General features: G+C 40.3%; 1 protein-coding gene across 1 annotated transcript in view; it reads right to left on the reverse strand.

Annotated features, from left to right (window-relative positions):
* The window catches only part of CFAP58 (cilia and flagella associated protein 58), a 102,316-nt gene that overhangs the window by 62,280 nt on the left and 26,154 nt on the right, over positions 1 to 13,882 (reverse strand). Inside the window, exon 10 of the mRNA XM_037063982.1 lies at positions 418 to 579. Within this exon, the coding sequence (XP_036919877.1) occupies positions 418 to 579 (162 nt within the window). The remainder of the gene's footprint in view (positions 1 to 417; positions 580 to 13,882) is intronic.

Raw genomic sequence — 13,882 nt, forward strand, 5'->3', positions numbered from 1 at the left:
GCCACATACGTGTGCGTGCACACACACACACACATACACACACACACACTTTATTCCTAGTTTTACGAGAGGAATTGGAACCACACAACATTATAACTAAGATTACAAAGCAAAGCTCTGCAATTAAATGACAAGAGTAAGCTGCTCCCCTCTGATTCACAGCAGCTATTAGCAGTTTTAAAAATTAGAAACAGGAGAATGGCAATTCTACATAATAATTAAAAGCAGGACCACGATCTTCACATCCCATCAAGTTATATCATTTCCATTTCAAATAATATGACAGTTATGCATAAATGAATTCCATGAGATTATTTTCTTGATCTATTCTAAATTCTGCCATTAGGATAACAGAAATTGCTTTAAAGCCAGGATAGGAAGGGATCAAAATGTAAAAAAAATAAATATATTCTTTACCTGAGCTTCAACCAGATTTTTGCTATACAGGTTCCTGTCTGACCTCACAGCTTCATACAGGTTCTGTTGCTGTTTCAATTTAGTCTCTGATTCAGCGATTTTCTTTTTGTAGTCAAAAATCTGCATTTCACGGACTTTTATGTCTTCCATGTTCATGAGGACCTGGTGGAGAAAATATTTGAAGATGGCCAAACAGCCCATCTGTGATTATCAGTTCAGGACACACAGAGATTTTTATTGTAGGGTGGTAGCTAGTAGAAATGCCAGCAATCAGCCAATCTGGCTGATACTCACTGAGCTACAACACAGAAATTGAACCCAAGCCGATTAGGGGCAAACATACATTTTTTTCTACTCCGGAGTTCTGCTCAAGCATGAAAGCTTAGCACAGTTATTTTGTAATCACAAGGGGAGTGGGGGATAAAGCCATTCTTTCAATTCTGAAAACCTCCCCTGATCATCCTAACTACCAAAAAAGAAAGGGAAAGAAGGCAGAGGTTTAATCAGATCTTAACGCAGAGCACTTAGAAAGATAAGAGATAACGTAGCTGTTTGGCCGCACGTGCATCTTTATAAAGTTAAACACGAAAAAGGAAAGTGGCCTTGAACACCCACAGCAATCATAGCACTGTCTCGCCAACGTCGCTCTCACCACTCCATCGGGGAAACCGGAAGGGCTCTATAGAAACCCGTCCCCTTGCGCGCACAACACTTGCAGGAAAGATGAGATTCAAGCACAGCTGCCTCCTGCTGTAAGTGCGGAAAAGCTGGCGCGAATTTCCACCGGGAGCCAGGGCCTCTCAACAAGCAATCCACACAGGAGGAATTACAAAATCATGACTCTCGGCTGCAATGTCCACAGAAACCGATTTTTTCATGGACAAACTCCTTCAAAAATGTCTTAAGTAGAAAAAGGATAGTGAGGAAAGACTGATTCAATCAAGGGAACTCTGGTCTAAACAACACACAGAACTAGAACACATAAGGAGACCATTCTTAAGATGTCACTGTGTTTCCATGAAGTTCTCCTAATTATTGGGTACAGTGGGAGAGAATAAACAGAGCAGTGTGACAGAGAATGACAGGGAGGGGATGAATTTGAAAGAACATGGCCAAGGGAAGGTTCTTCTGAAAAAGAGGTATTTTACCTAGAACCTCAAGGTTGAAAAAGTACTTAGATTTTGCCATGCTGACATTCCATGGTTCAGGCGCGGGGTGCCTATGAGCAACATGTTCCCAAATCATGGCGGTGCCGACTTTTCTTATTTCACTTGTGAAATTGGTCCTCTGGAAAGTGCACTTGGAGAAATCCTCTGGTAACATTTTTCCTTCAGCATCTGTGATGACTGGTGTTTAACCTATTTATCCTTTATATCTTAAACACCTTTCCAAGTTTTCTTGGATTTACAATGAAGGAGAGATAGGCTTAAATTTTAGAAAGCAACTTTTCAGCATATATTATTTTGTGGCATTTTTTTTCTTTTTGGGCCTATTGGTTTGATATGCTTGTATTCCTTTTAAAATTAATTATATCTCTTTGTACATAATTCCATGTGCCACCATTTAAAATAAGTATATACATGTGAAACATACATTTATGTTCTTTTCCTTGTTTATTTGGACCTTCCTACTCCAACTCCGATCAGCCCTCATCAGTACATACAGTGACCAGGCTAACAATGTAGTATGTGTTCTTCCACAGTTTTCTTTGAATTCAGCATGTTTTATTCAGGTCTAGTAACATCATAATCATAACAATAACTAGCGTTTCTCAGGTACTTTCTATGTACCAGGCATGTTACACATATGTATTAATTCATTTAATCTTCACAAAAACCCTGTAAGATAGACATGGTCATCACCCCAATTTTACAAACAAAACTGAAGTCAAAGAAGTAATATCACTCACAGCTATTCAACTAGTACATATACAGATACAGGAATGTGTTTGCTTTCCTTTGGCTTGCTTTTGGTGTTTTGGTTTTATTTTTTATTTCTCTTTATGCAAAATGGGATCTTTTGATACATACTAATAGTTGTATGCACCTTGCTTTTTATCACTGAATAATACTTTGTGGAAGCCACGTGGAGTAGCTCTAATACCCTACTGTGCGGGTACACCATTGTATACTCAGCTCTTCCCCTCTGGTGGGCATTAACTCAGTTCCCAACTTTTTGCCACTCTGAACCATGCTGCAATAAACATTTTTGCACATATGTCCTTTTACTTCCTTCACTTATGCTTTTACTTCTGTTGGGATGGATTCCCAGGAGTGGCATATCTGGCTCAAAGATATAGATCTTTTTAAACTTTAATAGATATTGCTAGATTGCTTTCCAAAATGGCCGCACACTTTACATTTCCATATTGCCAGCAATAGTTTTCTTAATAGAAACCCTCCTTGCGGTTTCAGGAAAACTCTCTTCGGTAATACTGGGTGATTCTTTCAATGTGCTGTTGCATTTGGTTTGCTAGAATTTCACTTGGAATTCTGCATACATATTCATAAATGATCTAAGTCTATTGCTTTCTTTTTTATTCTATTTTAAAATCACGACTTCTGCTAGTTTCAAAAAATGCATAGAGTCCCTTTCTGTTCACTTACTTACTCATTCACTCAACCATCTATTCACTCACTCGATGAACATGTATTAAGGACTTATCAATGGCAGGCACTGTAAAAGCACTAGTGATGTAAGGAAGAATAAGGCTCCTTTCCTACCCTCAAGTTCACCTCTAGTGACTGACTCAAGTATAAAATGGATAACCGAGGAGTGGATAAATCCAGGAAACTGAGATATGCACAGAGTGTTATGAGAGACTCAAACACTGGAAGGTTGTTGAATCTGAAGATAGTCCTACCCCTCTTATCCAAGCAGTTAATATTTGGCATTTACATAATTTGTGGGAACTGCCTCTGCCTTCTGATTCCTCAACCATTCCAACCTCAGACCCCAAGTTCTCTCCTAGGCCTGGACTCTGTTCATTATCATTGCAGAAGGCATGGGTCATATTAGTAGAATACTACATAGCAGGAAAAAAAAAAGGAATTCCTACGTTTTGTGACAGCATGGATGGAACTGGAGACTATTATGCTAAGTAGAATAAGCCAGTTGGTAAAAGACAAATACCACATAATCTCACTTAAAAATGGAATCTAATGAACAAAATAAACTAATGAGCAAAACAGAACCAGAGGCATACAATCATGGAACAGACTGACAGCTAGCTATAAGAGGGGAGGAGGAGACTTCTGGCCAAGATGGAGATGTAGGTAGACATACTGTGCCTCCTCTCACAACCAAAATAAAGACAATAACAATTTAGAAATAAAAAACAACCAGTTTAACCAGACCAGTAGGAGGGGTGGAGTCAGGCAGCCTGATGGAGAGAGGTCATGGCAAAGCAGTGACTGGTAGATCTGGGCACACAGGTGGTGGCTGGCGGACCAGGAAGCTCAGAGAGTCCCAAAGAAGTTGAACCCAAGAGGAACATACCAAGGCACATCATAATTACATTAGCCAAGATTAAAATGAAGGAGAGAATCCTAGAAGCAGCAAGAGATAAGGAGGCAGTTACCTACAAAGGAGTTCCCATCAGACTGTCAGCTGATTTCTCAAAAGAGACCTTACAGGCAAGAAGGAGCTAGAAGGAAGTATTCCAAATCATGAAAGGTAAGGACCTACATCCAAGATTGCTCTATCCAGCAAAGCTTTCATTTAGAATGGAAGGGCAGATAAAGTGTTTCTCAGATAAGGTCAAGTTAAAGGAGTTCATCATCACTAAGCCCTTATTTTATGAAATGTTAAAGGGACTTCTCTAAGAAAAAAAGATTAAAACATGTACAGTAAAATGACAGCAAACTCACAGCTATTAACAACCACACCTAAAACAAAAACAAAAACAAAAGCAAACAACTAGAACAGGAACAGAACCACAGAAATAGAGATCAAATGGAGGGTTAGAAACAGGGGAGTGGGAGGAGGAGAGAGGAGGAAAAGGTACATAGGATAAGTAGCATAGATGGTAGGTAGAAAATAGAAAGGGGGAGGGTAAGAATAGTATGGGAAATACAGAAGCTAAAGAACTTATATGCATGACACATGGACATGAACTAAAGGGGGGAAATGTGGGGGGAGGGGTATGCAGGGTAAAAGGAAGTGAAGGGAAAAAATGGGACAACAGGAATAGCATAATGAATGAAATATATTGTAAAAAAGAGGGCAGGAGGAAGGTGGGGACTGCTTTAAAGAAGGTGAAGGAATTAGTCAAAAAACATACATGAAGGACCCATGGACACAGACAATGGTGTGGGGAACGACTATGGTAGTGGGGGAAGGCTGGGTGGAGAGGGAAAAGGGGGGAAATGAGGACAACTGTGACAGCATAAACAAAAAAAAAGAAATGCCAATCAATATTATCTCAAAGAATACAAAGTTGATAAATAGCACTTTTTCTAAATTTACCAAAAATATATTTTAAAGCCTGAGAATTATCTGATTCTTAAAATTTTGAAGAAGCTCAATTTTATAATCATTAGGCCCTCAGTGCAATGTTGGAGCTAATTTTCTCTCAACTTTTCTGTGGCACCCACAGTTATTGATCTTTCTACATTTTCTACTTCTTCTTAGCCAAACCTTAATAGATACACATATTTTTGAGAAAATAAGAATGATCTATTTCAACCAATTTCTTAAATCTATGTACAACATATTTCGTTTCTACTGTTTTATTATTATTTGCTATCACCACTTTGTGTGGAAAGAAAATGGCCCAAGGTAAGAATATATACAGATATAGATGTATTCTCAACACGGAGATGTGGTGAATGGCATGGAAGGTTGGTCCAGGGTCCGAAATGAACAAAATTAGAAGATCTGAGACAAGGAGGTCTAGAGAAGAAGCATGTGGGTAGATCTGAAATGAAAAGAAATCCCTTTCCTTACTCATCATTTCTTTGATCCATACCTTTAGATTCACAATGAGATACCACTTCACACCAGTCAGAATGGCCATTATAAACAAATCAGCAAACAAGTGCTGACGAGGGTGTGGGGGAAAGAGAACCCTAATGCACTGTTGGTGGGAATGTAGACTGGTGCAGCCACTGTGGAAAACAGTATGGAGTTCCTCAGAAAACTAAAAATTGAACTGCCTTTTGACCCAGTCATTCCACTGCTAGAATTATACCCTAGGAATCCTGAAACACCAATTCAAAAGAACCTGTGTATCCCAATGATCATAGCAGCACAATTTACAACAGCCAAGTGCTGGAAGCAGCCTAGGTGCCCAACAGTAAATGATTGGATCAAAAACCTATGGTACATTTACACAATGGAATACTACGCAACAAAAACAAAGAAGGAGCTCCTACCCTTCATGACAGCAGGATGAAACTGAAGAGCATTACACTAAGTGAAATAAACGAGGAGGTAAAAGACAAATACCATATGATCTAACCTATAAGTAGAACCTAATCAACAAAGCAAACAAGCAAGCAAAATACAACCAGAGACAAGGAAATAACGAACAAAATGGCAGTAACCAGAGAGGAGCGGGGAGGGGATGATGGGGAGAACAAAGGGAAGGGTCAACTCAAGGAACAAACATATAAAGGACCCATGGAAAAGACAAGAGGGGATGCAGAGGATTGAATGTGGGATGAGGTGTGAGGAGGGCAAGAGAGAGCAGTGGGGGGAAATGAGGACCACTATAATTGAACAACAATAAAAATTTTGTTTAAATTAGTAGCAGGTGGCCTTTTGACATTACCACCACTAGTGACTAAAATGGAATAAATGTGAAACCTGAATAAGGTACATGTGACTGGATCAGTTATGTGGTTTATTTTTTTTAAAGAAAGATGCTCTCTTGGCCTATAATGCAATCTTTTTATGAATATGATGGCCTTTTGGGGGGCCATTGAAATGAACAGATTGAAGACACTTTGAACAACATGATCGGCATTCAGAATATCAAGCAGCACACCCGAGAAGAGAAAAAAGCCTTCTTCAGTCACTCCGAGGGACGTAATAGCAAGCGTAACCCTTTGCACAGACAGAACAATGCTCCAGAGAAAGGATGCAGTCAAGAGCATTTCTTTTCTGGGCATCCAGCTAACAGGATCCATCTCTCTGCAGCACAGTGCACAAAATCACAATCTTGCTTCTGCCTTCTTAAAGCTGCAAGTAGTAGGAACCCAACACGATGTCAAAAAGATCAAAGGCATTTAAGTTAAATGACAATAGATGTGGGGAAAAGTATTAATACTAAAGAAAAAAGACAGTTTACAAAGTCATTTAGTTCTACGTGTTGGGAACCAATTTGTTTTGATGGAAATCATTCAAAGCAATGCCACACAGAAGTTCCAGTCCTGAAAATTCATAAAATGTGTGGGATGTTACTTAACTACTTAGGAGCAACACTTTTAGTCAGCAAAATGCCCCATGTTAAAAACCGTTTATCAGAGAATATGGGATGCCAGTGGTGGGGCTGGAGATTAATTAACTGATTACATTTTAGGTACCTCAAACCAACGCATGAGATAAATCACACCCAAATATAGAAAGTTTTATTACAGCCAGGGAGTTGGAGCTCCCAGTATTTGTAGGCCTGCTTCAGAGGAGCCCAGAAAATGCTTATGGTGCACTATCAGGGTGCAGTCCCAGTTTATAACCTACTCCTACCTTTTCTTTTCCTGTTAAAACAACCTGCCAATAGAAATAAGACTGAGATAAAAATCAATAACGCATTATGGAAAGCTGCAACGTAGTCAAAACATTATATAGACGAAGGCAGGGTAAGAAAGTAGGTCACTGAATTTGGAACCCTTTAACTGGCATTTGATGAAATATCAGGGCAATAATCTTCTCAAATAAGTTTTTCTGACTCAGTGTCAATGGTCTGAATGCTGACAATGCCTTTACCTTCATAATGAAACTGAAAAACTCACTCTCTGAAAAAAAGGACCTATGTGCCCAGACATGTGAAATTTTCAGCCTTAATTTTCTTGCTTTCTCGTTTTAGCCTCTATGTTAAATGTATAGCAGCTTATCTATGTTTCTGTCTTTTAATGATATATTATATTATATATTATATAACGATGGATATAATCATGCAATAGCCACCTCAAGAGGGCCTTTATGAGGATCTGAGTGGAAGAAATGCATATTTGTACCAGTATAAAGGTACCTAGCATAACAAAATTTAATCATTTTATAAATGCTAATAGGTTATCATGATGGGTTAGCATTATGCCATATTGTTTTATCAGGACTTAAATAAATCAGTTCGATTTTCCTATGGATCATATTCTGTTCTGCAGGAAAATAGTGATCCATAACACACTTCTTTCATTATAATACAAAAAGCTTCTAGTTGGTGTATGTCCCCTTGAAGTTCCTCTCCGGGGTTCTAGCCTATTAAAGATGCTCCATGTAAAACTTCAAATAAATATCAAAGAAACAGGAGCTTCATTTCATTCTGAACTGTCTATTCAGTGAACAATATTTCTTTGATCTTTTGCATTCCTCACTTACTTCCAAGCCCTTGAAAGCACATTATTATTCATTTCTTGGAACCTCGGTCTAGAAGAGCTTTGCTTGACACTGTTTAGGCAAATAAGCAGAGAGTGAAGAAACCTGTAAGCAGGGATGCATCGTGAAAGACTGCTTTGGGGCATGTAAAATGTCTGGGGGGCAAAGGCCAGAAGGTTCATACTTAGCATGAATACGGACGGGTCCTAAAGGGAGCCGAGTACATCATGTGCAAAAGGCTCCTCGGACTTAATAATTCACTACAAACGGTTTTACCTAGAATTTGTTAACAGTTCAGAAAAAGAGTAAATATGGTGGGCCACACTTGTAACACCACACCAGTGCCTCTCAATTCCTCTGAACGGTAAAATTTAGAGTGTAGCAGAGGAAAAACCACGAGGATTTTTTAAAAAGTGCTGAAACATTCTAATAGATTAGTTTATGGTTCCACGAATATTCACTCCCTCTCACTGCCCCATCCCCTTTGTGGAAGGAGTCTATTTGCCCTTGCTGTTGAGGTTGGGCCTGGACATGTGACTTGCCAGAGCCAATGGGATGTCAGGAATCGTAGGGCAGCTAGAGGGCCATAAAATGTCCTTGTGCAGTTAGATTTGTCCTCTGCATTCCTTCCTTTCTCCAAGAGAATACCATGCATCCTGGAGGATGAGAAACATGTAGAGCAAAACTGGACCCATCCGCCTGCCCTGGGTCAAGCCCAGACAAGCCCAGCCTAGATCCCCTGACCACCAGCCAACTGCAAGTTGCAACTTTGATTAATAAAATGTAATGTAGGGCTTTCAGCCTCTTAAATTTCACCATTTATCTCTATAAAGAAAAAACAGAAGGCAAATTTGATACTGTTTTTGCATCCCAGGAAAAAAAGAGAGAGAGAGACCTTTCCAGAAGCCACACACACCTAAAATTGCCAAGGATAATCCAGATTACATTGTCCTCTGTGACACGTTTCAGATGAATTTAAAGGGAGGGTAGATCATAGGGATACAATTATCACTGGAGAATTTACTATAGACACCTAAAAGTAAGTCTTTGGCTAGTTAATTCAGACATCTTATCAGGCTTCCATTAATTCTTTCAAAAAAATATTTGCATGCATACCTATTTAGTGACCAAGTAACAGGAGGAGTTCAGAATCGAGTAAGCCTTGTCCTCGGGGAGCCTGTAAGTAGAGCGAGGCAAACGCACGTAACAGTAAGTTAACGGGATTTCCTCACCTACCAGGCAGGGGAACCAAGCACAGAGAGGTGACAGGGGTGACTTTTAGTGGAGCTCTTTGGGAAGAGTGGGATTTGATCTGTTCCTTGAATGAAGGGCAAGGTTTTATTAATGGTTTTTTCCCTTTGAGGGAATAGGATACTAAAGTAATGCATAATCATTTTAGAAAAATTTAAAAATATAAAAGCACAAGACAAAGAAATTAAAGCAATCTGTATCTACACATACCGCCCAGATATAACCACAATTCATATGTTGGCACATGTCCTTCTACTCCTTTTCCTATGAAAACACAAAGGCAGCTAGGCCTCTGCTTTGTCTTCCTGCCTAATTCTCAGAGGGAGCTGTTCTTTATCACTGTAGGTAAACAGCAAACACACACACACACACTCACACTCACTCACACAGCTTTCTTCCAGGGCAAGTCTCTATCAGACTCCCCTGTCACTGACTGCACAGCGCTCCCTTCATCTCCAGAAAATATCTTCCCACCACATCTCTGATGTGGGGCTCAGTTTCACCATCAGGGACCAGCTGTCAATATGTTGGTTTCTATTTCCTGACTTCCTATCTCCTATCGTCTCTTTGATAATTTTCCTCTTTCATTTTTTTTCCCCTTTGCGTTCCAGGAGAACCACTCAGGTTTGCCCTCCACTGATTCCCTTTCTACAACATCAGTTCTGTTCTTCACTAACTTCAATGTGGATTTTAAATCCGCCATTGTTTTCATTTTGTCTGGGTTTTTGTTCATTTGTTTCTCAGTCTCTTTAGAAGTGCTCCTTATCTTAGCCATCTCTTTCATTTGATTTTATCTTTGCTTTACCCTCGAGGTCACGTCATCTTGGACTTACCCACAGATCGTCACATATCCTTCTGGGATCACCCCGCCCTTAACAACAACAACAAAAAGCCAAGAATCCCCCATCTGTAGAGCAGGAATTGGGGACAGAATCATATTTCTCATATTTATTATGGCTTTAATTTTCTGTTTTCATAGAATTCTAGATTGTCCTTCAGCCCCTTGTCTCCTGCACGTACTGACCCCCTTCTAGGATGTGTGCCCTCACTTCCGCCAGCACCCTATGCCCTCCCCGCTGCACAGTGCAATCCAGACACGGGGTTGATGCATCAGGAGATGTGAGGCACAGAGCAAATTAAAACCAAACAGTGTGGGGCATGCCCCTGGGTGCTCCCCACTGGCCCCCTCTTCCAGGGGAACCCAACCCACTGCTTTTATGTTAGTGTTGTCTGCACTCATCTCTCATTCTCTCACATCTCCTCTACATTTCCCTCCTTTCTCCAATTTCTTTTACTTTTCTTACTTTCCTCTGGTTCACTCTGGTTCATTGGAGCTCACCTTTCAGACCAGTGCAAGGATCAAGGTATTTCACTAAACAAACACTCTTCTTTACGTTAGACAAATCCTGACACTATTTTTTTGTATATTTACACTCTTTGGAGGAAGCGGAACATTTTGTCAGCATTTTCTTCCACTAGGCTGAGCCTTAGGAAATCACTGAGCATCAACTGCTTTTCACTTACAAAAATGGCCATTTCAGAGGGTTCAACCTAAGTATCTTCCCACAGAGGAATTTTCAAAGCCAGGCTTTTACCCTGGGGCTTCCCAAGGCCATTTTCCTTCTCTGCTTCAAAGGCGTATTTTTTTCCATAGGCCCCATTAAGCTGCTTTTTTCTTTATTCATCCTTGAGCAAGGTAGGATTTATTATACCCAAGGAGCAGCTCTATTAAGGTATCACAGGATGGTGACGGAATGCACTTTCAAAACTACAGGTGGAAACACAGCGGTGTGGAGAGCCCTGTCTGCTACCCGACCTCTAGTATTCTTTGACTTAGTGACACTGGAGGACCCCAGGCCTCCATGCCTATTCCTTACCCCCTGATGTAGCCGATGGAAGACCATAACTCCTAGTATGCCCCACTTTCAGGGGTGATGCTCTCTGCCCTACCACATCCCGAAGCCACCATCTTCCGAGTGCACTGGGAGAGCACCAGTTCCACACTGCCTTCCCACTTGTTCTTTGGGTTCACCGTAATTGGCCCAAAAGCCAGGCACAAACAGTTGATGAGCAGGAAGGTGGAGTGACCTGGTCAGTAGAGACGCTGAGTCAGGGTAGAGAGGGTAGGAGAGTCCTAACGCATCTTTCTAGCTCTTCACAAGTGGTCTCTTTTCTAAGTAAATTCAAGGAACCATGGGTTGAGGTCCAGGTAGATCTCCGCTCACCTTTGTGGGCTTTAAGATTCTCGTCCGTTCTCTCTTCTACTCCAGCATCAGGCTTTATGTCAGCCTTACCGTTTGATGCTGTTAAAAAGTTTTTGTCTATGGCTGCACCTTACTGGCATTTAACAATAAGCTGGGAAGAGCTATATTCAAATGCCACTTTAAAAATACTGCTGGGCTATTTATCAACAAGTTTATTGATTTACTTATTTGCTTCTGTATTTATGAAATGTTTACTAACATTTACTATGTGCCAAAGGATTATTCGAACCAATAACAGTAAATACTACCTCATTTAATCCTCACAACCACTCCAATCCATTTCCTATACACACAGATGAAACTTTTGTCTTACCCCAAGTAAGACAAAAGTAGGTTTACAGTTGTGAGTATACAAAACAGTTTATTCTTGTATTATTATTTATTAATTACTGTATTATTGTCCATTCAAATAACCGTGAACCCACTTTTGCTCCACCCTGTATAACTTTGCATTTTGTTTTTATCAGATTCATATTGTCAACATGTCACCCATCTTTAGAAATATGTTTCCAACATGTGATTTTAATGGTATATAATATTGTACCACACGAATATAGCACCACTTATTTTAAAGACTGTTCTTTCGTAAAAATCACTGCCTTTCTTATTTTTCCATAGATTCAGTTTTAAAAGAAATTGCTGGATGAAAGGGTAAACTTGGAACAAGGTGCGCTCCAGAAGTAAATGGAAGTATCAGCTTCATGACATCCTCCCCGGTCCTTGATATTATTCCTTAAAACCCTGTAAACAGAATGCACGGAAGATAACTTTCTGCTTGTAGAAATAAGGAATAGTTGTGTGTGTGTGTGTGTGTGTGTGACGAAGGAGGGGGTTAAGGAAAGAGAGACAAAAATATGAAGAGGAGCAAAATGACACTTATAGCCTTCATAGGAAGCCCAGAGATGACAGGAGTTGCTATAGCAACTGATATATGCTGTCAGGGTTAAGAGAGAGAAAAATTATAACTGATAAATATATTTTAAGGACTTCTGTTTAAATTATTCAGGTGTGATATTATATAATCTTGTACAGTTAAACATCAGAAAACTTGTGAAAATACAGTTGCCAGCAAAACTTGGTACTAGTATCTCTCCTTCACGAGGAAACAGAAAAATATACAATCCCATATTAAAACCACTGCCAGCACTCTCTCATTCATCACCTGTTTATTTGTTTAACAAGCATTTTTTTGGTGCCTAATATTTAGCAGCACGCTAGGAATGAGAAAATGAGTAAGAGAAAGGCCTTGCTCCCAAGAGCTCACTGTAAATTAGGAAAAGCAAATGCACAAATAAATAATCATGCTAGAAGATAATAAGTGCCATTCCAAAGACATAAAAAAAAGATCTAAATTGAGAAGTGACAAGCTCTGCCTAGGGAGTCAGAGTGGGCTTAATCTTAGAGATGAACATGAGCTGGGTAGTGAAGAATGAATAAGAGTTTTCCATGCAGAGAAAGGGAAAAAAGACCTTCCAGGGAGAACAAAGAGCTTGGACTTGGTCTTTTAAGTCCGTGCATACCAACTGTTGTATCTTGCATGGGTGACAGGTATACACAAATATACTGATTCACTCTAGTCACGAGATAGCCAGGTGAGGTGGGACCCAGGCAGCTAGCATCCTTAGGTTGGTCCCCTTCAGCCCTGAACAGTCTCATCCACATCCCCACATGCTGCAGACGTGTTACTGTCTACAAGTGCTGTGATGCAAAAAATGTTAGGAAGCACTGCCCCAGGTGGCAGACAGGTAACAAAGGTTGGTAAGGCTGGAGTAATTTTAAGAGCACATTAGAATGTTTAACAGTTAGCTCTGATAGTGTAATGGCAGCCAGGAATGGAGAGCCTGATTATCAGTAAGGAGAAGTGGGAGGCTGCAACAGATCGTGTGTTCAGGTATATTCAGTGCCTCGCCATACAGGTCCCTCCTTTAGGAGGATCATACTCCTACCCAGGGCATATGATCAGACTTCACCATGTGACTTGCTTTGGCCAATGGAATATGAGTGAACAAGCCCTGTGCCCTTCCCTTGCTGGGAGAATCTCTGAGAGCATCATGAAGGTCCATTGTTATGCTGCTTTCCCTCTGAAGAGGCCAGTACATCCCAGAAGAGTCCATTGGAGTGAAGAGGACATGAAGCAGGGCTGCAGCTGACCCTCAAGGGCCATTAATGTGAGCAAAAACAGGACTTTGTTGCTACAAACCCTTGAGATTTGAGGGTTATTTGTTACAAACTTAGCTGACTAATTTCAGAGGCTAACGGATTAGCACGAGCCAGAGAATATGAATGCCTGAACTGACAACTAGCCCTCTTAGGGTCAGTAAATCAATCATGGGATTGATCCTCAGATGATTAAGTCAGAAGAGAAATGCTGATTTTCCATGGCTCCCAATTGGAAGTATAAGATTCATCTAGGG

The sequence above is a fragment of the Sturnira hondurensis genome, unplaced genomic scaffold (assembly GCF_014824575.4).
Source record: "Sturnira hondurensis isolate 20B ecotype Veracruz unplaced genomic scaffold, ASM1482457v3 Scaffold0014854, whole genome shotgun sequence".
In the NCBI taxonomy this organism is placed as follows: Eukaryota; Metazoa; Chordata; class Mammalia; order Chiroptera; family Phyllostomidae; genus Sturnira; species Sturnira hondurensis.